The 24,633-nt window shown below is 38.9% G+C and overlaps 1 protein-coding gene across 5 annotated transcripts in view; it reads left to right on the top strand.

The window, feature by feature from the left end:
- The window catches only part of KMT2E (lysine methyltransferase 2E (inactive)), a 105,859-nt gene that overhangs the window by 5,282 nt on the left and 75,944 nt on the right, over positions 1-24,633 (top strand). For 3 of the 5 annotated variants that reach the window (XM_064374657.1, XM_064374663.1, XM_021673098.2), the window contains exons 2-3: positions 20,063-20,136; positions 22,703-22,887. In XM_064374657.1, the coding sequence (XP_064230727.1) occupies positions 22,817-22,887 (71 nt within the window). In that variant the 5' untranslated portion in view covers positions 20,063-20,136; positions 22,703-22,816. The remainder of the gene's footprint in view (positions 1-20,062; positions 20,137-22,702; positions 22,888-24,633) is intronic. The other 2 variants (XM_064374665.1, XM_064374661.1) reach the window with 1 other exon arrangement.

Here is a 24,633-nt window from a genome sequence, read left to right as displayed (position 1 = left end):
TTGGACATTTTCAATGCAACAGGTCAACAAAGAATTCTTTTTTGATGTGTTGCATTAAGATGCCATCATAACAGACATTATGCCTTTTAATGAGTAAATAATTAACCTATAATATAAATTAATGAGTAAATAACTACTTGTTCATCATTTTTAATTAAAATATTTTGTATTTCAAAACTGTTTCAAATATGAAATCTGGGCTTAGAAAGGATCTGCATGCAGGTCAACGTGATAAGCAGTGATTTGTGTAGCTTTATTTTTACAACAATTGGACAGAGAGGTAATTTCTTACCAGCTCTTAGGTTGCTTAATTTAGAGTTAATCCAAAGGAAGAAATATTCCTTCAGAAGACTAAGACGTAGCAGATATTAATTATTAAAAATAGGCTGGGCACAGTAGCTCACACCTGTAATCCCACTACTTTGGTAGGCCAAGGTGCGGGGTGTCGGGGGGAAGGGTCGGGGGGTGTGGAAGGGGGTGAATCATTTGAGGTCAGGAGTTCAAGATGAGCCTGGCCAACATGGAGAAAACCCATCTCTACTAAAAATTACAAAAATTAGCTGGGTGTGGAGGTGGGTGCCTGTAATCCCAGCTACTTGGGAGGGTGAGGCAGGGGAATTGCTTTAACCCAGGAGGCAGAGGTTGCAGTGAGCTGAGATTGTGCCACTGTGCTTCAGCCTGGGTGATAGAGTGAGAGTCTGTCTCAGAAAAAAGTAAATAGTAACCAAAAGATAAAAAAAAAAATTCTTGGTACTGAATTTTAATATTGAGAAAGATAATATTGTGTAATCACACCTGTGTAATATCCAAGTTGGTTGCAGCGTTTAAGAAGGTCACGCCTGTCTAGGATATGATAGTGGATTGAGTTCGTTTTGGTTTGGGTATTTATAATTTTAAAGTTCACCTGGCCGGGCGTGGTGGCTCATGGTTGTAATCCTAGCACTTTGGGAGGCTGAGGCGGGTGGATTACCTGAGGTCAGGAATCCGAGACCAGCCTGGGCAACATGGTGAACCCTCGTTTCTGCTACAAAAATTAGCTGGGCATGGTGGCGGGAGTATGTAATCCCAGCTACTTGGGAGGCTGAGGCAGGGGAATTGCTTGAACCTGGGAGGCAGAGGTTGCAGTGAGCCAAGATTGTGCCATTGCACTCCACCCATCCTGGGGGACAAGAGTGAAACTGCATCTCAAAAAAATAAATAAAAAATAAAGTTCATGTAATTATGTTGTCTCATGTTTTATCTGAGACCAAAAATGTTTAAATTTTTTCATTTATGTTGACTTTTGTTTTCATAGGGTATTTAAAATAATTTCTATTTGAAGCCTTAAAATATTTACCCTTATAAATTATTTTAAACTTATTTGAGTTAAATAAGCTTAAGATTAGGCCTGGCGAAGTGGCTCATGCCTGTAATCCCAGCACTTTGGGAGGCCAAGGTGGGTAGATCTCGAGGTCAGGAGATCACTACCATCCTGGCTAACATGGTAAAACCCCGTCTCTACTAAAATACAAAAAACTAGCCAGGCACGGTAGTGCGGGCCTGTAGTCCCAGCTACTCGAGAGGTTGAGGCAGGGAAATCGCTTGAACCTGGGAGGCGGAGATTGCAGTGAGCCGAGATCACGCCACTTCCTGGCGACAGAGCAAGACTCTCAAAACAAAACAAAACGAAAAAACAGATCAAATACGTTTTTCTGTTCTCCTTACTGTTTGGCCTAAGATGAAACCTAGTGTCAGTGGTTTTTAGTAAAAAGTGAGGAATATGTTGCAAAGAATTAACCATTACCACTTAGGATATTGTCAGGAAAACCAGTTTGGGTCTTTCAGAGGTTCCACATGTATGAGAAAGATACACTCTTCTAGTATTTTTGTTTTTCTTATTTCACAGACTAATATGTGTAATTGTTTCTATTTTTGAGTTTACAGAGAGGTATCTTGAGTTCCTCTTACCATCTTTCTTTATACAACATTTAAAGAAAGCGTTCAGGAATTTGAAAACCCCATTTCCTCTTTAATCAAGTGGTTGAGATGGGAAGATTCATGATGTGACTAATTTGAATGGTTAGGTTTGTGGTCCAATAGCCATAAATGAGGGTCTGAGGTTTGTCTGATACATAGTAACTCTTACTCAGAAAATAAGTCTCTGCTTCTCTTTAAATGAAGCTGCTTAATTGGTTGCCTTGACACAGCCTTATTACATTTTACATCATTAGTTAAGCCTTCACCAAAACAATATTTTTGAAGCACAGACAAAAGATGAATTTGACTAGCTCTTACTTTCCTGACATCATGGATACAAAGAGAGAGAAGACTCTCCCTGCTTTGAGAGAACCCAGAGTTTATTTTGCCTTCTTAAAAGCTTGCTGTTTTAGGGTTTTTTGGATGCAAGGAACAGAAATCAGCTCTAGCCAGCTTAAATAAAGGATTTGTTATAAGGCTATAGGGAAATCTCACATAATTTATTTGAAGAAAGTACAGATGGGCCTCACAGGAATTGGCAAGGTGTCAAAGAGCTGCTATTCACCATCTTGATCCCCTCTAATTATCTGAGACTAGTTAAGGAGATGGTGATGGGGTGGGTGTTTATGGTGTGTAGAGTGGAATTTCTCAGATGTAAAGCAAGAGAAAGACACCTTTAATTCTCCTGAAAAACAACCACCTTGTTCCACGGATGTTCAGAGATACTTGGGAGGGCTTCCAAAACTAAATAATTGATATATCGAACTGATTCAATTTTTAATTTAAAAATTGCCACACACGTGTTGAGGAATGCTAAAAAAACCAAGATTTTTTTTTTGTTTTAACCTTAATATTATTTAAAATTTATGGAGAAGTTACTTGATTGGAAGTAACTCTCTCATACCCTGTACCAAGATCACCTGCCTTGCGACATTTTGCTGTTTGCTATATTATTCTGTTTATGTATACACCTGTTTTTTTCCTGAACCATTTGAAAGTGGTTTTCAGCCTTTCACCCCTTTACCGCCTTTGGTACTGAAGTATGCATCTCCTAAGAACACGCATGTTTTCCTAAGTAGCCAGAGTAGTTGTCAAATTTAGGAAGTTTAACAAAGATGTAATATTTCATGGTCCATATTCTAGTTCTACCCATTGTCCCTATTATGTCCTTTATTAGCATTTTTTTCAGTGCTATAGCCAATCCAAGATCACAAATTACAGTTAGTTCTCTTGTCCCTTAAGTCTCTTAATCTGGGACAGTTCCTCTGTCTTTGTCTTTTATGACATTGGAAGGCTTATTTATATATTGCTCCTCAGTTTGGCTTTGTCTTAAGCTTTCTTCATTATTCAGATTGTCCATTTTTGGCTGGAATACTAGATTAGTAATAGTTGTTTTTGTGTCATCTGTTTGTTTGCCCTTTATCGTTATGTCCATTTTGATAACTTGGTTAGGGTGTTGAGTAGTTTCTCTGTTGTATAGTTGATGTTTTTCATTTTGACATAACTAATTAATTTGTGGATACTTTGAGATTTGTATAAATATCCTCTTCCTCATTAAACTTTCTTCTTCAGGATTTAGCATCTATTGATGATTCTTGCCTGAATAAAGTTTTTACTCTGTTGGTTGTAAACACAGCAAGGCTTTTCTTTTTTTTTAATTAAAAAAATTAAATTTCGGCTGGGCGCGGTGGCTCAAGTCTGTAATCCCAGCACTTTGGGAGGCCGAGGCGGGTGGATCACAAGGTCAAGAGATCGAGACCATCCTGGTCAACATGGTGAAACCCTGTCTCTACTAAAAATACAAAAAATTAGCTGGGCATGGTGGCACATGCCTGTAATCCCAGCTACTCAGGAGGCTGAGGCAGGAGAATTGCCTGAACCCAGGAGGCGGAGGTTGCGGTGAGCCGAGATCGCGCCATTGCACTCCAACCTGGGTAACAAGAGCGAAACTCCGTCTCAAAAAAAAAAAAACAAAAACAAAAAAATTAAATTTTTTCTTTTCTTGGGTACATACATGTCCATATATACCAGGGGTTTTAACTGATTTGTTCATGGATAATTGGGTTTGTGGGAGATTCATTTTTTTGCTTTTTCTCTTCTGATTTTTTCGAAATGCATATGGGCTGCTTTTTTAATCACAACAAATAAAATTTTAAGGAAGAAAAGTATAGATAAGTTAGACAGTATATGGATAATATTCCCATGTAGTTTTCCACAGAAATGGGATTTAAATTGTTTCCTCGATGCTGATCTAATTTGAAATCCAGAACACATACAAAAAAGTTGCGCTTCTAGTTCCTTATTTAGTCTTTAGAAATATTGCGCCGGGCGCGGTGGCTCATGCCTGTAATCCCAGCACTTTGGAAGGCTGAGGCGGGTGTATCACGAGGTCAAGAGATCAAGACCATCCTGGTCAACACGGTGAAACCCCGTCTCTACTAAAAATATAAAAAATTAGCTGGGCACGGTGGTGCGTGCCTGTAATCCCAGCTACTCAGGAGGCTAAGGCAGGAGAATTGCCTGAACCCAGGAGGCGAAGGTTGCGGTGAGCCGAGATCGCGCCATTGCACTCCAGCCTGGGTAACAAGAGCTAAACTCCGTCTCAAAAAAAAAAAAAAAAGAACTATTGCTAAATGAGTCTTGAGTTACATTTGTATTGTTTAGATTTATGATTTGCTAATGCCAGCAGCTTAGTTTCTAAGGGCTGAAAACATCTTTCTTATGATACTCCGCTTTCTCCGTTAAAAAAAAATCCATTACCCTATCTCTACTAAAAATACAAAAAATTAGCCAAGTGTGGTGGCAGGCACCTGTAATCCCATCTACTTGGGATGCTGGGGCAGGAGAATTGCTAAAGCCCGGGAGGCAGAGGTTGCAGTGACCCGAGATCAAGCCATTGTACTCCAGCCTGGTTGACCAGAGTGAGACTCCGTCTCAAAAAAACATTGAGATAGGTTCTTTTTCACATACATGCAAATTAATGCTTTTTAAAAGGAGGTTGGTGAGATGGTATATATACAGATGGTATACAGCAGAGCATGAAACATCTGTAACTTCAGGGCAAAGTGATATATGGTTTCTTTTTGTTTTTTGAGTCGTAGTTTCGCTCTTGTTACCCAGGCTGGAGTGCAATGCCGCGATCTCGGCTCACCACAACCTCCGCCTCCTGGGTTCAAGCAATTCTCCTGCCTCAGCCTCCCGAGTAGCTGGGACTACAGGCGCACGCCACCATGCCCAGCTAATGTTTTTTTTTTTTTTTGTATTTTTAGTAGAGACGGGATTTCACCATGTTGACCAGGATGGTCTCGATCTCTTGACCTCGTAATCCACCCGCCTCGGCCTCCCAAAGTGCTGGGATTATAGGCGTGAGGCGATATATGGTTTCAAAAACCTTGTAATAAAAGAAATACATACTCAGGTTAAGATAGACAAGAGAAGGAAAATAAATAGGAAAACAGACTTTTATTACATTGTAATAAGACTCAGCAGTTTGATGTATTTTCTTTCAGTGGTAGCAAAATATTGGAAGTGAATTTGAATGATAATTTCTTTGGCAATTTTCAGACAGCAGGAGGAGAAAATTTTGCTGATTATATTCTTTAAAATTTACAATTTCTTTCTGAGAAAATTAAGATAATTGTATTTCAAAACAATGAAGATTTATGAAATACAGTGGATACTAAGCAGTAGGTGCTTTAAAAAATAATTCGAATTGACTGTTTGTAAATATGTCTTAACAGATTAGTGAAAGTTCAGTTTGTAGTACTGCTAAATCTTATCTCAGTGTTTAAACTTAAGGGTATGGTGAAAGACACAAAAGCCCCATGATGAATGAAAGGATTTTCTTTTGGACCAGAACTCCCCTCCTGGACATGTAAAGAAGCACCTTATTGACTGAAGTGAAGAATCTACAGTTAGAATTGACCTAAGAGATCTTTTTGTTATTTTTTTCTCATTGTGGCCGAGGGACCTCATGAATTATATTAAAATGAACGTTCTTGGGCCCCTTTCCAGACCAATATAATCACATCTTTAGAGTTGGTCCTTGAATCTGCATTTTAGTACTGGCTGCAGCTGATTTTTGTGTTTGAGTTCTCTGCTTTTATTTTATGAGACTGAGCTCCAGAGAGGTTAAATGGTTTTCCCAAGGTTGTAGAGTTACATAGTGGTTAATCAAGGTTTGAAATTTAGGTCCTGGCTCTTGGTGCTTTATACTTTTCCGAGAAATCATATTGGACATTTCTCTTTATTTATTTATTTTTATTATTTATTTATTTATTTATTTTTTGAGACAGAGTCTTGCTCTGCTGCCCAGGCTGGAGTGCAATGGCATGATCTCGGCTCACTGCAACCTTCGCCTCCTGGGTTTAATCTATTTTCTTGCCTCAGCCTCCTGAGTAACTGAGATTATAGGAGACCACTACAACGCCTGGCTAAATTTTTTGTATTTTTAGTAGAGACACAGTTTCTCCATGTTGGCCAGGCTGGTCTTGAACTCCTGACCTCAGGTGATCTACCTGTCTCAGCCTCCCGAAGTGCTGGGATTATGGGCATGAGCCACCGTGCCTGGTAGGCCACTATTTTCGGAGTCTCTGAAATAAGCAACCGTGCCTGGTAGGCCACTATTTTCGGAGTCTCTGAAATGAACAGTGTCATGTGACAGAGTCTCCGTCCACTGTTTCTGTATATTCCATTTAAAGATGATTTATTGGTTTCCAGAACCTCTAGGCTATTAGGAAAAGGAGCTTAAATTGAAATTACAGCAGTACAAATTGGGATCAAGTTGTGGTGCAAATTGGGATCAAGTTGTGGTTGAGCCTTGAATGCCAGAATAACAGAATATGTACTTAAGAGGAGTGCTACTGAAAAATTTGCACTGGGGAATGACATATGGAACATGGCTTACTTACCTCCAATTCTTAAGATATGAAAGTAACATATTTATTAAAAAGACTGAAGGTGGGGCGCGGTGGCTCACGCCTATAATCCCAGCACTTTGGGAGGCCGAGGTGGGTGGATCACGAGGTCAAGAGATCGAGACCATCCTGGTCAACAAGGTGAAACCCCATCTCTAGTAAAAATACAAAAATTAGCTGGGCATGGTGTTGCGCTCCTGTAGTCCCAGCTACTCGCGAGGCTGAGGCAGGAGAATTGCTTGAACCCAGGAGGCGGAGGTTGTGGTGAGCCGAGATTGTGCCATTGCACTCCAGCCTGGGTAACAAGAGCGAAACTCCGTCTCAAAAAAAAAAAAAAAAATACTAATGTTTGTGTATATTGAATGAATATAAACTACTTTATGCTGCTTCCAACAGTCGAGTCATAGGTTTGTTCCCAAATTGGCTGATTCCATTGTACTTGTAATGTGTTTATATTTTATTAAATATTACATAAACCAATGATAAATGAATGTGAAGAGAGAACTGTTTAAATGCAAACTAAGTTAAATGCTTTGGAAAGCTTGCTAAAGCCAAATGCTGAAGAAAATTGTAGTCAGGTTAGGGTGTGGGCAAGGTGACTAAAAGATTATGGGGAAAAAATAGAAATCTAGAAGAAATTCTATATTCAGATTGCTCTACAAAGATCTAGGTAAGTTATTTTGAAATATGTTAAACCAAAAACTGTAGACAATGCATTATTGATCTGGTTTATGTAGGAACAAGAAACTAGAATTCTAGTCAGGGGAGCTATACTCGAAGAATACATTTCAGCTTGAAACTAAAAAATTGATAAGGATATTTTAAAAGTACAGTGTTGAAGATGTATATTTTTCATGATTTTCCTTGTTAACTTGACTTTGATGAACTCACAGACATCTAGTCTCTTTTGTATATGTGTAAATTTATATTTCTTTAGTTCAAAAGGGGATGGATCCAGTTATATATACTGTAACTCTTGATCATGTCGTCTCATGGAAATCTAAAAATGGGACTTCAGGATCTGACTCTGGTTTATCCAGTGGGATTTATAGGACTGTACTAGATGAAATAACAGATTTCATGTGCTTCTAGAACATATCAAAATCCAAACTCCTTTGTTATCTTGTGAGATTTAAATTATTTTTGAGGGATCTTTTGAACTCTGATAATAATACTATAAACTAGATTAAATTAAGTGGCAGATAGTTGAGTGTCTTCTTATGTAAAAGCATCATAGTAGCTATCAATTTTGTCTTGTTCATCTTGCACATACTGCTTCCTAAGGGGAATAACTGATAATTGTGTTGGTTAATATCACTGGAGTCAGATTATGTGGTTTTTCAAATTTAAGCCCGTAATTGGTATACAGTAACGTATTTGCTGTATATTAGTATTAATCTGTTAGCTATACATTAATCTATCAACTGTTTGATCTTTGTATGTTAAAACTGGCAAATCTCATGGATGTAATATGGTTGTACCAAGAGATAAATGCTGTTTTATTGTGTAGTTACTTTGAGAATAATTGTGAGAAACTGATATATTTATCGTTTAAATTGATATAGAATGATGATGAAAGTTATATTTCAAAGGAGGTTATGTTGGCATAGCTTAAAATTTCACTTACAGACGTTTAAAATTGATACCTCAACCTCCTAAAGTAAATAGTTCATTAAGGATTTTGGGAAAACCATTTCTAGTTCAGTCCCCAGCTACACACAGCAATTTCCTCATACTCCAATGGGTTTTAGGAGTGGCTGATCAGCTGTCTGTATGTGGATTGTTTTTCATTTCTATATAATCCCTTTGCAGAAAGCTCCCTCCGCTTTCTTTTTTTTGGGACAGGGTCTTACTCTGTCGCCCCCCCAGACTGGAGTGCAGTGGCATGATCATGGCTTACGATAGCCTTGATCTCCCAGGCTCAAGCGATCTGCCCACCCCAGCCTCCCAAGTAACTGGGACTATAGGCGCCATGCCACCATGTCTGGCTAATTAAAAAAAAAAAAAAATTTTTTTTTGTAGAGTTAGGGTCTCACTATGTTGCCCTTGCTGGTCTTTAACTCCTAGGCTCAAGCAGTCCTCCCAGCTCAACCTTACAATGAAGCTGGAAGTCTGTCTCATGGCAAATGTGTTGGTCCCTTATAGGACTCATTGTGTTCACCAACCTCATTCTTGATACTTTATTTTTGCCTGTATTCTAAAATTTTTTGGAGATTGTGTGCTTTTTTGAAGTTCAAGACAAGCTACTCTAAAAGCTCATGTGTGTTTGCATACTATTTTTCTTATTGGAGATGTAGATCTATTAACTTCGTAGTTCATTTTTGTGTATGAATGCGTAGACATTTTCCTTCCTTAAGCTCAACTCTCTAGTTGTATTATACTAGTCTTCCCATTTCCAGGTTTTTTTCTTCTGTTTACATTACTGTATGAAGAGGAGGAAGCTGATCTTGGGATATTGTAAGTCTTGGAGTTAAAAGACAGGAAAATACTGTAGAAGTAAAACTGTTTAAACTTGAAAGTATTTACATATATATATATTTAATTAATTTTGGTCCCTTACTGATTTTATGAGTTTGTTAAGTACTTAGGAATTAAGCCTACTCTTACTTTAGTCTTAAGATTTTTATAGTAAATATTTTAAATACATCTGAAATATTAAGATAACTATTCAAATACAGTAATAGAGTTGCTTTTCTTTCAGCATTTGCTTAGTGGCCAACAGTATTGTTATTGAAATTATTATCATTGGATTGGATAATGTAATTTTTGTATTTTCTAAAAGACAACTAACATTAATAAATATCTACAGTGTATCTACATATATTACTTTGCACAACAGGACGGATATTTTGCCCATTTTTTTCCTGAGTGGCCTAGAGGGACTGAGACGTACGTGTGTGTCTGTATGTGTGTTACAGAGTCTGGCTCTGTCTCCCAGGCTGGAGTGCAGTGATGTGATCTTGGCTCAGTGCAACCTCCACCTCCTGTGTTCAAGCCATTCTCTCACCTCAGCCTTCCAAGTAGATGGGACCACAGGCGCCGGCTATGATGTCCGACTAATTTTTAAATTTTCTTTAGAGACGGGGTTTCCTAAGTTGGCCAAGCTGGTCTTGAACTCCTGGGCTCAAGCGATCCACCTGCCTCAGCCTCCCTAAGTGCTGGGATACAGGCATGAGCCATCATGCCTAGCTGAGACTGAAACATTTCTGTTTTCTTTTTCCTCTTTCTTTCTTTTTGAGACATGGTCTCACTCACCTAGGTTGGAGTGCAGTGGCGTGATTTCAGCTCACTGCAGCCTCTACCTCATGGGCACAAGCAGTTCTCTCACCTCAGCTTCCCAAGTAGCTGGGACCCTGTACCACCATACCTGGCTAATTTTTTTTTTAAAGAGATGAGGTTTTACCATGTTGCCCCAGCTAGTCCCTAAATCTTGGGCTCAAGCAATCCACCAACCTCGTCCTCTCAAAGTGCTGGGATTGCACGCATGAGCCACTGCATGTGGTCTAAGACTGAGGCATTTCCTAGGATCACATAGCTAAAGAGGGACTGTTTGATAATTTGAATTAAAGCATTTGAAAATTTTTGTAGTTTTCTATTGATACATAAAAAGGACTAATTCTTGAGTAATGAGAATAAACAAGTCATTAATCAAAGGCAGCTACTTTAAGAAAACTATTCTAAGGCTGGGCATGATGGCTCATGCTTGTAATCCCAGCATGTTGGGAGGCTGAGGTGGGTGGATCACTTCAGGTCAGGAGTTCGAGACCAGACTGGCCAACATAGCAAAACTTCATCTCTATTAAGGCCAGGTATGGTGGCTCTCACCTGTAATCCCAGCACTTTGGGAGGCTAAGGTGGGCAGATCATGAGGTCAAGAGATCGAGACCATCCTGGCCAACATGGTGAAAACCTGTCTCTAGTTAAAATACAAAAAAATTAGCTGGGCGTGGTGGTGCATGCCTGTAGTCTGAGCTACTCGGGAGGCTGAGGCAGGAGAATCACTTTAACCTGGGAGCCAGAGGTTGCAGTGAGCCAAGATCGTGTCACTGCACTCCAACCTGGTAACAGAATGAGACTTTGTCTCAAAAAAATTACAAAAATTAGCAGGTTGTGGCAAGTCCGTGTAATCTCAGCTACTTGGGAGGCTGAGGCAGGAGAATCACTTGAACCTGGGAGTGAGAGGTTGCAGAAAGCTGAGATCACTCCACCCCAGGGGACAGAGCAAGACTCTTTAAGGTACCCTTGATTATATTCGATTGCCATAGGTCATTTCAGGTGCCATAAGAGCAATGTAATTTTATTCATTGCCCATTCCCAAGCACCTAGAGCAGTATCTAGAACATGGTATATGCTCATAGTATATGCTCAAATATGTTAAATGAATGACTTTGAATTGATTTTATTTTAAAATAATAGAATAATTGTTGTAATCTGAGGGAAGAGGGAAATGCTTAAACAATACTAAGAATTCCATTCTTTAGAGACAAATTACTTAGATCTTGATAGTTGCTCATTGAAAAGATTGTTCATTTGTGGGTTATTCAGCTAAGTTGGGTTTTTCAGATAAAGATGATGGTAGTTAAGGGCCATGGAGGCTGAGAAGGAATGAGTCTTTTTTTATTTTATTTTATTTTTATTTTTGGAGACAGAGCTAGGCTGGAGTGTAGTGGCGCTATCTCTGCTGACTGCAACCTCCACTCCCTGGGTTCAAGCAATTCTCCTGCCTCAGCCTCCCAAGTAGCTGGGACCACAGGCGCACACCGTCACACCCAGCTAATTTTTGTGATTTTAGTAGAGACAGGGTTTCACCATGTTGGCCAAGATGGTCTCGATCTCTTGACCTCGTGATCCGCCCGCCTGGGCCTCCCAAAGTGCTGGAATTACAGGCGTGAGCCACCGCGCCCATCCGGAATGAATCTTAAACACTGGGGAGGCACAAATGATTGGTGAGGCACAAATGGTTGACTGGATATAATAGGAGACTGGAAGGAAAGAAAGATTGAAGAGAATGGCAATACTGATTAAAAAATAGAATGAAAGAAGGTGTGTAGAAAAGAAAGTTTCATTTTGAAGGCTTGATTTTTGAAGTGATGGCAGATATTATAGATACACATCTGAAAGATTTGAGTGGGAATAGTAAATCAAACAGAAATGAAAGATTGGATCCAACATTGATGGGAGACCAATAATGGGGAGGACTGAGCTTGGGGGACAACTACATTAGTAACGTTAGTCAGTGGCAGGTTTCATTTTTTCATATTCATTTAAAGGAATGAGGAGGGATTGAATGTGTTCGAAAAAAGGAAATTGTGGTTTAATCAAGAATAATTTACCCAATTGACACGAACCCAGAAAAATAAATAAATAAATAAAATAAAAAGAATAATTTAGGTGGGTATCTTACCCACTGAATTACAGGTTTTGAGAGGCAATATAGAAAATATCAGTTCTTGGTCTGGTGTTAAATAGATGACCTAATTGTGGAAGCTATACATTTAACAGCTGTTTTGAAATAATGTCTGTCAAAATATAAACCAGTAGTTAATGTAAGTAGTGTATTCTTTAGGAGGTTAAGAAGGGAAGACATTAGTTTGGAACAAGTTTCATAGCTGGAGCAGTCTTTTGAGATCAAGACTAGTCAAATTGTTATTAACAGCTGAGGAAACAGCCTTTAGGAGGTTGATCTAGTAGATATCTCAAAGCTAGTTTTGTGGCACAAATGTGCCACAAAAAAATTGGGAAGGAGTCAATGAAGCATTGGTTCTTGAAAGTCTAATATGATTTTTATTGGGTGGGAAAGAAAAGGAAAAGAAAATTAGTAAATTTTCTTTTACTAATGAGGAATGAGCAAGGAGATGCCAACAGTAGCAAAAAGACTTGCATAATCAATGGGGTTATAGATTGGATTATTAGTATGAAACACGGTAACCTGATGTAATGTCAAGATTAGGAATTTGACTGAAATTACTGTGAACTACACTTTTTTGAGTAGGGCAAAGTTATGAGGAAACCAGTGGGCTTTGAAGTATAATATTCTGTCCAATGTTGTAACAAGTAATTCTAAAATAGAGCACTAGTGTGAATGCCCTTTTAGTTTTCTGATAAGACATTCAGGCCACAACTCAAACCTACTATATGAGAATCTCTAGGGTCAGGCCTAGGAATCTATCATTTTCTACTCCTCTCCCCAGGTATATGAAAAGTAAGAGTTGTGGATCTATGTTTGGGAACCAGTGATTTAAAGGCCAAGTTAGAATAGGGAAGGAAACTACTTAGAGAAGTATTCATTGCCCAGGTCTAAGATAATAAAATGTAGACAGTACCATCAGAAAGATTTGTTTAAATTCTATTAATTAGATTTGATGCATGTTGTTTTTAGAGAGGGAAAGAAGAAAAGTCTCAAGTTTTCTAGTATGAAAGAAATGGATTCACAGTAGTGACAGAAAGCATACTTGAAGGAGAGTTGAGGACATTGTTTTATTTGAGATTAAAGAATGACAGAATAGGCTGGGCGTCGTGGCTCATGCCTGTAATCCTAGCACTTTGAGAAGCCAAGGTAGGCAGGTCACTTGAGGTTAGGAGTTTGAAACCAGCCTGGCCAACATTGTTAGATCCCTTCTCTACTAAAAACATAAAACAAATCAGCTGGGCATGGTGGAAAGTGCCTGTAATCAAGGTACTTGGGAGGCTGAGGCAGGAGAATTGCTTGAACCTGGGAGGTGGAGGTTGCAGGAAGCCGAGATGGCGCCATTGCACTCCAGCCTGGGCAACAAGAGTGAAACTCCATCTCAATCGGGGGCAGGGGACGGGGGAAGAAAAGAAAGAATTACAGAATAAAATAATTGCCAACTTTGTTTTAATCATGCTCTTATTTGGTTATTTAAAGGCTGAAAATGGTGAGGTGCAGTAGCTCATGCCTGTAATCCCAGCACTTTGGGAGGTTGAGGTGGGTGGATCACTTGAGGTCAGGAGTTCGAGACCAGCCTGGCCAACATGATGAACCGCCATCTCTACTAAAAATACAAAAATTAGCTGGGTATGGTGATGGGCACCTGTAATCCCAGCTTATTGGGAGGCTGAGGTAGGAGAATTGCTTTAACATGGGAGGTGGATGTTGCAGTGAGCCAAGATTGTGCTATAGTACTTACCTGGGCAACAAGAGTGTAACTGTCTTAAAAAAAAAAAAAAACGCGAGGGGAGGTGGCTTATGCACGTAATTCCAGCACTTTGGGAGGCCACTTTGGGAGGCCGAGGTGGGTGGATCACTTGAGGTCAGGAGTTCGAGACTAGCCTGGCCAACATGACGAAACCCTGTCTCTAATAAAAATACAAAAATTAGCTGGATGTGATGGCACGCCTGTAGTCCCAGCTACTCAGGAGGCTGAGGCAGGAGAATCTCTTGAACCCAGGAGTCAGAGGTTGCAGTGAGCCGAAATACACCACTGTACTCCACACTCCAGCGAGGGTGACACAGCAGGACTCTGTCTCAAAAAAAAAAAAAAAGAAAGCCAAAAAAAGTAATAATGATTAAGCCTAATGGTATATATAAGTTAAGTAAATGAAAGATAAATGGGGCTGGGCGCAGTGGCTCGAGCCTGTAATCCCAGCACTTTGGGAGGCCTGGGGTGGGTGGATCACCTGAGGTCGGGAGTTCGAGACCAGCCTGGCCAACATGGTGAAACCCTGTCTCTTCTAAACATAGAAAAATGAGCTGGGCTTAGTGGCACACCCTTGTAGTCCTAGCTACTTGAGAAACCGAGGCAGGAGAGTTGCTTGAACCTGGGTGGTGGAGGTGGCAGTGAGCAGAGATTGCACGACTGCATGCCAGCCTGGGCAACAGAGCAAGACTCTATCTCAAGAATAAATAAATAAATTTGTTTGCAGGATTTTTAATAAAAGTTGTTTACTTATTTTTGTTTTACTTATTTACTTTTTTTTTTAGAAACAGGGTTTTGCTCTCTTGCCCAGACTGGAGTATAGTGGTGCTATCGTAGTTCACTGTAACCTCAGACTCGGGCTCAAGTGATCCTCTCACCTCAGCCTCCCAATTAACTGGTACTACAGGCACACATCACTACACCTGGTTAATTTTTTTTTTTTTTAAATTGTAGATACAGAGTCTTGCTTTTTTGCCCAGGCTGGTCTCAAATTCCTGGCCTCAAGCAGTCCTTCCACTTTGGCCTCCCAAATTGTTGGATAACAGATGTGAGCCACCATGTCCAGCCTAGGATTTTGTTACTGATTATTAATTACAGCAAGCTTTAACACTATTTTTTGCAAGAGTAAGAAATATTCTCAGTTTGTCCTTTGGACAAGTAGAATATACCAGTAAAACAGGTTTTTCATATCAAATTTTGAGTTAGTATTTTCTTTTAGCTATTGATTTTCAAACAGTTCTTCAGGAAGCCATAGGTGAGAGGGTGTAGAGGCCTGGATATTCCCCTGCCATTTTCTTTAACCACAGATATAGCAAATATGAAGTACAAATGTCTACCGTGCCCATTGGCAGACATCACTGTGGCATTCTCCCATTGTATTTGGCCTTCTTAGTCCAGCACTTCAAGTGGACACTGACAATTATTTGTAAAAGCATAGGATATTAAAACTATTTTTTCATGTTATCATCAAAAAGGATGCCTGGATTTCGGTTAATGTTTCATGTGTAGGAAAGTTGCTACCAATGCTCAAAAAGAGTTTGAAGGCCACAATTTTAATGTCACTTTAAAAAAAACTAAACTTTTAATTTTGTGATAATTATGGTTTTGCATATGGTTGTAAGAAATAATAGAAATTCTATGTATCTTTACTCAGTGTCTTAGTCCATTTAGTGTTTCTGTAACAGAATACCTCAGGCTAGGTAATTAATAAAGGGTTTTGTAGTTCACTGCTCTGCTGGCTGGGAATTTCAAGAAGCATGGTGCCATCACAACATGGAGGAAGATCAAAAGGGAAATGGACACGTGAAGGAGGAGAACTAAAGGCTATTCTGGCTTTTTAACAACCCACTCTCTCAGGAACTAATCTGATCCTCAGAGAACGAATCTAGTCTTGCCAGAGATAACTCTCGCTACCGTAAGACTAGCACCAAGCCATCCACAAAGTCGGGGCCCTTATGATCCAGACCCCTCCTATTCAAGGCCCTACCTCTTAAAGGCTCCATCTTACAACCTTGCTTCACTGGAAATAAAGATTTCAACGTAAGTTTTGGCAGGGACAAATCTTATTCAAACCATGGTACACAGTTTCCCTCAATGGTAACATCTTGTAAAATTGTATTACAATGTCCTGACCAGTTTTTGTTTGTTTGTTTGTTTTAAGAGACAGGGTCTCCCTTTGTTGTCCAGGCTGGAGGGCAGTGGTATAATCATAGCTTGCTGTAATCTCAAACTTCTAGGCTCAGACGATCCTCCTACCTCAATCTCCTGAATAGTTAGGACTGCAGGCATGCATCACCATGCCCAACTAATTTTTTTATTTCTGTAGAATTTGGGTCCCACTATGTAGCCTAGGCTGGTCTGAAACTCCTGGCCTTATGTCATCCTCCTGCCTCAGCCTCTAAAACTGCTGGAATTACAGGCGTGAGCCAACACACCTGGCCAAGACCAGAATATTGACATTGATACAATCTTCTCATTTTATTCAGGCTTCCCAGTTTTATTTGTACTCCTTTGTTTGTCCGGATTTGGTTGTGTGCATTAGTATCACATGTGTGGGTACCTGTACCCACCACCACAGTTAAGGTATAGATAGAACAATTTTTTCACCACAAGGATCCTTAGTATTTTTTGCCACAAGGATCCTTAGGATCATTTATAGTTGAAAGTGAGAGCAGTGAAAACCATACCTACCTCTTTCTACCTACTACCTCTTTCCTTTTAAATAATGTATCCTCCATTTCTATACTTGATCATTTTAAGAATGTTACATAAATGGAGTTAAATATTATGTAACCTTTTGAGATTGGGGTTTTTTTGTTTTTTTTTTTTCTTTCTTTTTTTGGGGTGGAGTTTTGCTCTATTGACCAGTCTGGAGTACAGTGGTGCAATATGGGCTCACTGCAACCTCTTCCAGATTCAAGAGATTGTTGTGCCTTAGCCTCTTGATTATCTGGCATTACAGGTCCCCGCCCCCACACCTGGCTAATTTTTGTATTTTTAGTAGAGACTGGGTTTCGCCATCTTGGCCAGCTGGTCTCAAACTCCTGACTTCAAATGATCCACCTGCCTCAGCCTCCCAAAGTGCTGGACTTAACAGGTATGAGCCTCTGTGCTCGGCCAGGATTGGCTTTTTATTTTTATTTTTTTTCACTCAGCGTAATTACCTTGAATTCACCCAAGTTGTATGTACTGATAGGTTGTTCTTTTATATTGCTGAGTAGTGTTCCATTTAACGTCTGTCTGTATTATTATTATTATTTTTTTTTGAGACAGAGTTTCACTCTTGTTGCCCAGGCTGTGCAGTTTAGGTGATTCTCCTGCTTCAGCCTCCCGAGTAGCTGAGACTACTGACATGTACAACCATGCCTGGCTATTTTGTATTTTTAGTAAAGATGGGGTTTTGCCATGTTGGCCAAGTTGGTCTCGAACTCCTGACCTCAGGTGATCCACACCCAGCTTGGCCTCCCAAAGTGCTGGGATTACAGGTGTGAGCCACCGCATCTGGCCATAAACACAAATTTTAGACTTTGAGACTGTATTTTCAACACTTGTGGTGTTTTAATGCATTGTTACAGATTAAATGTAAGTTTGTTAACTAGATCACATTTGGGTGAGGAGCAAGGTGGATTTTGTTAGTGTGCTTTCATTTAATGATCAGAGGAAATGTAATCCAGATATTCTGGAGTGAGACAGTTAAGTATTTAATTTCCCTTTTTGAGAGGGGCAATTGTCAACTGTCAATTTTTTCTTCCTTAATTGGAAAATCTGGATTATTTTACCTATCATCTGGCAGTTTTTATGTTTTTTTTTTTTTTTTTTTATCGGGGTGGGGGGTGGTTGTTGTTTTGAGACTTGAGTCTGTTACCCAGGCTGGTGTGCATTGGCACTATCTTGGCTCACTGCAACCTCTGCCTCCTGGGTACAAGTAATTCTCATACCTCAGCCTGCCGAGTAGTTGGGATTACAGGTGTACCTCATCATGCCCAGCTCATTTTTGTATTTTTAGTAGAGGCCAGGTTTCACCACGTGGGCCGGCTGGTCTTGAACTCCTGACCTCAGGTGATCTGCCTGCCTGTGCCTCCCACAGTGCTGGGATTACAGGTGTGAGCCATAGCTCCTGGCCATCTGGCATTTTTAAATTTCAGGCTAACTAATGTGTAAGCTCTGAAATCAGACCACAATGGTTCAGATCTTGATTTGGCTATTTATTTGTTATGAACTTTGGACAAGTTTAACCTCTCTTACAAGTTTAACCTCTCTTACAATGAGGTTCATTGTAAAATGGGGATCATAAATGTACCTATACCGTAGGTTTATTGTGGAGATTAAGCTTTGTAAGCACTCAGTATTTGCCATCATTATTATTATAACCACTAGTTGGGGAAGTTTGAGTATCAGGTAAGTGCTTGTGGGACACTATCTGATACTAACATGAGCTCAATTGTAGAAATACATATTCATTCTATTATCAAATTTATATTTTATAGCTTTTTAGAATCTAAAATTCTGTTGTTTTGATTACTTGGAATAATCTGTTAATGTACTTGTGATTGTAAGATCGTCAGCCTAATCACCCTCCATTTATAGTTGAAAGTGAGAGCAGTGAAAAGACTTGCCCAAGCCTTCATAGATAGTAACTTGGAGTGGATCTTAATTGACTAGTATTCTTTTTATTTTACCTTAGTCAACTGCTATAAATTAAAAAAATTTAAATGAATAAGGGCAGTTTAATTTCCAATTTATAAGGAAATCTCAGTTACGTATCTCCTCAAAATTTCTTTCAAGTTTCTTTCTTTATTTCCATTAGTAATGAAGCCAGAAATTTACCTGCTTAGTCTCTTTAGTGATACACATCCAAAATATTTACGTTAATTTAATTGAAAATTTATTGAGCACTGTGCCAGGTGCTTATAAAAGATAGAAATATAATAAATGGCTCTTTCCTCAAAGAGATTGTTATATTAGGCTCTTATATTTGTAATTTTAGAAAAATATTTTTCCTCATATTTTCATTCTTTCTGCCTTTTGGGTATCGTATTAATCTTTAAAGTGTTATTTTTTGTTTTGTGTCCTTTTTTTTTTTTTTTAAGACAGAGTTTCCCTGTGTCACTCAGGCTGGAGTGCAGTGGTGCAATCATGGCTCATTGCAGCCTTGACCTTCTGGGCTCAAACAATCCTCCCATCTCAGCCTCCTGAGTAGCTGAGACTACAGGTGTACATCACCTAATCCAGCTAATTTTTGTAATTTTTGTATTTTTTAAATTTTTTTGTAGGGACGAAGTCTCACTTGAACTCCTGGTCTCAAGTGGTCTGCCTGCCTCAGCTTCCCAAAGTGCTGGGATTACAGGCATTAGCCACTGCACCCAGCCTGTTTTCTGTTTATTTTAACATGGTCTTAAAGACAGCTTCATTCAGGCTTACAGTTTTTCTGATAAACTGTTTTCTACTTTAATTACTTTTTTTGCCTTTTACTTCATTTTTCCTACTTTAGAGTTTTTTTTTTGTTTGTTTGTTTGTTTGGAGACGGAGTTTCGCTCTTGTTACCCAGGCTGGAGTGCAATGGCGCAATCTCAGCTCACCGCAACCTCCGCCTCCTGGGTTCAGGCAATTCTCCTGCCTCAGCCTCCTGAGTAGCTGGGATTACAGGCACGTGCCACCATGCCCAGCTAATTTTTTGCATTTTTAGTAGAGTTAGACCACCATGTTGACCAGGATGGTCTCGATCTCTTGACCTCGTGATCTACCCGCCTTGGCCTCCCAAAGTGCTGGGATTACAGGCATGAACCACCACGCCCGGCCTAAAATATTAAATTTAATATTGTGTCCCAGTGGGTTTTTTTTCCCAGTTTGCTTTAGTATTTAGCTTTGATTGTTGCTTTTACTTGTGTTTTGTGTAAAAAGGGAAGAATAAATGTATCCTTTTAAGAATTGGCTGCTTTGTGTGAGTCGCTTTGGTTTTAGGTACCATGTTAGAAATAACTGTTTATGCCATTTAAAAATAGCTCAAAACTCCTATGTTCACTTGGTTTCTAGGTCTATTCTGGATAAGCAGGTTTTGTGAAGACATTTATTCTTTCTTGGACCTCAGATTTACCAGACATCTCATGGTATTTCCTTTTATATTATTTCTTTCATGGCTGCCATTTATTCTCATTGTATTTTGTACATATTTTACTTGTCAGTTGGATAACTAGTTTTTTTGATTCACATATAAGATATGAAACCTTGTCAAGTGTTCAGGTTGTGTTAAAAAGGCAGACTCTCACTCTGTTGCCAGGCTGGAGTGTAGTGGCACAATCTCAGCTCACTGCAACCTCCAACTCCCTAGTTCAAGCAATTCTCCTGCCTCAGCCTCCGGAGTAGCTAGGATTACAGGCACATGTCACCACTTCCAGTTAATTTTTGTATTTTCAGTAGAGACAGGGTTTCACCCTATTGGCCGAAATGGTCTGGATCTCCTGACCTTGTGATCCATCCACCTAAGCCACCACACTCAGCCCATTTATGATTGCTTTTTAAGCTCACCCTGTTAAAGGTCACATCTTTTCTGCTTACTGCATTGACTTTCCCTTCTTAAAACAAACTATGATTTGACCCTAGCAGAGTCATCATTTTATTAAATATCAAGATTTTCAAGCAATGTGAGTTTTCTCGTTTTAAGATTTTTGATATTAATGAAAACAGTGAAATACTTGCCTTCTTAATATCTTAGTACATATGACCTCTTGTCTTCTGACCTCTTGTGAGTAAATTACTAAAATCTACTCTTCGTATTGAATCAGATTCAGAGTCTGCAGTTCTGTTTCAGATGTGATGACGTATCTTTGTCCTGAGTATGAGCTTCTTCTGTATTTTTAGGGATATGCAGTTATGGGGATATCATGTAGTTGTTTTTAACAATACTTGATTATACAGGGTGATAGTTCATTTGGCTAATTAAGCCAGAGCTGCATTTTCTTCTCAAGTTCTCTGATGCATTCACCAATCATTTGTAGAATGCCATTATGTTCCAGGCACTGTGCAGCATTTGGGAGACAAGCAGCAATAGCGCAAACATAAGTCATTGTCTGAAGGAGGTTTATGGCAAGCTTTTTACTGAAACAGCCCAAGTGTGGTGTTTATTGAAGATTGCTTATTCACATAAAAAGGGACATACTAGTAAATAAATACCTAAGTAGATTATTTTAGATTAGAAATATCACTCAGTTACTTAAAAGATGTTAATAATGACTTGATTTCCTTTCAGTGTCTGCTCTGGTAAATAAGTGTACCACTAAATATAAGATATATCTAAAATATAAGACTTCTTGTGAGTCTAACATAAAAAACAGTGTTTCTTCAAGTAGCAGTTCTTATATCTGCCTATAATTTTCCATTACACTTGAGAATATCTACTCAGGTTAATTCCTGTTTCACAGATTATACAGATAGTGAGCTCATACCTTGTGAGGGAAAATTACCAAAGTGGGTAAATAACGTGTTAATAGTGGTTTGAATTCTCCAAGAATACTAGCCTTTTACTTTTAAACTGTGTAATGGGGGGAGAGCTACCACATTACTAATTATTATAATACAAATATATGCAATAATACAATTGCACACTGCTTTTCACTATTTCAGGTATAACATTAGAGGCAAGGATAATGAATGTTGCTGTTTTCAAATTTATAGGATTATCTATATCGGTTTTGTTTCTGAGTTGCACCTGTATCATTTTTGAAAAGACTTCAAGTAGATATTTTATAAACATACCTGTAGCCACTGTTATGTAGTGAATTTAGATAAGAAAAATTGATGTTGAAGGTAAGTATCTTTTAGTTGCTATTGTAAATTTGTTTAAAAAAAAAACTTCATTAGTTTTTTCTACTGATTGTATTAGGGAGTATTAACTGTTTAACTGAACAGTATTAATGGAAGAAATAGAGAACTCCCTCAACAGTATACCTAGAGTTAACCTGCTACATAAAATGACAACTACTGTGCAATAATTGAATGTATTATAAATAAAATAGTTTCCCACATATACAGATACAAACAGTAGAGTAGTATTGGTTCAAATCCTGGTTTCATCTCTTAAGTGGAGTGACCTTGATTAAGCTATTTTTAAATTATGTGTAGCTGGGGGAGAGCTACCATATTACTCATTATTATAATATAAAAAATACAATAACAGACAATTACACAGTGCTTTTCAGTATTAGTCTGTTTTGGTTTTCTTTTCCTCAGTGGTAAAATGGAGATACCTACCTGAGAATTAGGAGGATTAAATAGACCATTCATGTAAAAAGCTGATTATGGTGTCTAGTCCATAGTAAGTGCTCAGTATTTGTTAGTATATTGTTAGATTACTCACTGAACAAAGATGATTTATTTTTGCATAGTAACAGTATAAGAAACTACATTTTATCCTTTAAAATGAATAATTTTTGGTTCTTCACTAAATATGCCTTAGTAATCTTGTTGCATCCTAAATTCATACCCTCAGAAAGATTGTGATTTAGAAACTTTTCTTTTGATCATGATTACATAACTGAATTGCAGAAAAATTAATGAAAGAGACTCGGAGCACATTTCAGTGTGTATTGAGATTTTAATAAAGAATGTTTTCTTCATGTTATTTTACATACTGTTATAGGGTGACTGTTGCTTTTTTGTTTCCATTTCTTTTAACAGGGTTTGTGGATGCACTTAGATGTTTGCAATGAGCACTGTGGCTGGCATGCCCCAGTGTTTTGGATACCAATGCATAGGACTCCATAGTAATCGAATTTACCAGAGGCGAACGTCATGAGCATAGTGATCCCATTGGGGGTTGATACAGCGGAGACGTCATACTTGGAAATGGCTGCAGGTTCAGAGTAAGTATTTAAATTGGTTACATAAGCCAAAAAAACCCTTCTGGAGCTGGAAAGTAGGAAAAGGTGTGAGTGGAAAATATTAAGTTTCTTCTTTCCTAGCCACTTTTTAAAGTTAAAAAAAAGCGAATTTACCTTTCTTTCTTAGACACCAACATGATTGTTAACTTTCTTTTCCTTTTAAATAGTATTACCGGCCAGGTATGGTGGCTCACGCCTGTAATCCCAGCACTTTGGGAGGCCAAGGGGGGCAGATCATGAGATCACGAGATAGAGACCATCCTGGCCAATAGGGTGAAATCCTGTCTCTACTAAAATACAAAAAAAAAAAAAAATTAGCTGGGCCTGATGGTGTGTGCCTGTAGTCCCAGCTGCTGAGGAGGCTGAGGCAGGGGAATTGCTTGAACCTGGGCGGCAGAGGATGCCATGAGCTGAGATGGTTCCACTGCACCACAGCCTGGGTGACCAAGCGAGACTCCATCTCAAAAAAAAAAAAAAATAGTATTACCACTAATACTCATTATTGAAGTATTGACATGACTTTTTGACTCCAAATTTCTGAGAATTGATACATTTTTTACCATCTGTATTTTGCTGTCGTGTTTGATACTGCTATTCCCTTGTCACTGGAGCCACCTGCTGACAGGAATCATTAATTTGTTAGTGCTTAGGTTCCCCCCGCAACAACCAGACGGAGTTTTGCTCTGTCACCCAGGCTGGAATGCAGTGGCTCAGTCTCAGCTCACTGCAGCCTCCATCTCTCAGATTCAAGCAATTCTTCTGCCTCAGCCTCCTGAGCAGCTGTGATTACCGGCGTGTGTCACCACGTCTGGCTAATTTTTGTATTTTTAGTAGAGATGGGGTTTCACCATATTGGCCAGGCTGGTCTCGAACTCCTGACCTCGTGATCTGCCCGCCTCGGCCTCCCAAAGTATTGGGATTACAGGCTTGAACTACCGTGCTCAGCCAGTTCTCAAGTAATTTTAGTTCGAATTTGTATAATTGAAGATAGTAAAATATTTTGCATATAATGAAATATTTTCAAAAACTTCTTTTTTCACTCAGTGCTTAACATTTTTGCTTGTGATTTCTTAACACTTAATCCACTGTGAAGAACCAATTTTTTTCTGCTGCTTTTAAAGTGAATACTGATTTGTTTGTACTAATTGGAAGTGCTTTCATTGAAGCTTGGCTTTGTTTTTGTATTCCAAAGCCTGCTTAAATTAGTGTCCTTGTATTGTTTAAAATGTTCTTTCTTTCTTTTTTTTTCGAGACAGAGTTTTCCTCTGTCATCCAACCTAGAGTAACATAATCTCAGCTGACCACACCCTCTGCTTCCCAGGCTTACCCTTAAGCCTGATTCTCGTGAATCAGCCTCCCAAGTAGCTGGGATTACAGGTGCACGCCACCACACCCAGCTAATTTTTATATTTTTAGTAGAGATGGGGTTTCACCATGTTGGCCAGGCTGGTCTCAAACTCCTGGGCTCAAACAATGTGCCCACCTCAGCCCCCTCAAAGAGCTGAGATTACAGTCATGAACCACTGTGCCCAGCCATGTTTACAGCTGTTCTTAGGGTGATGCTGAATTTTTCATTTGTTTCATACTTAATTATAAACAATTTTTTTCTTCTAATTTTTTTTCACTTGTGGTAATACATAAAGAGCTCATTGTATTCATACAATGTTTTATAACCGTGTTAAACAGCTCCCCTACTTTGAGCAAGATGTTGTATATAAAATATCTTAA

This window comes from Aotus nancymaae, unplaced genomic scaffold, assembly GCF_030222135.1.
Source record: "Aotus nancymaae isolate 86718 unplaced genomic scaffold, 86718_ANA_hifiasm-v0.15.2.pri h1tg000002l, whole genome shotgun sequence".
Classification (NCBI taxonomy): Eukaryota; Metazoa; Chordata; class Mammalia; order Primates; family Aotidae; genus Aotus; species Aotus nancymaae.
This window is presented reverse-complemented; position numbering and strand designations above follow the sequence as displayed.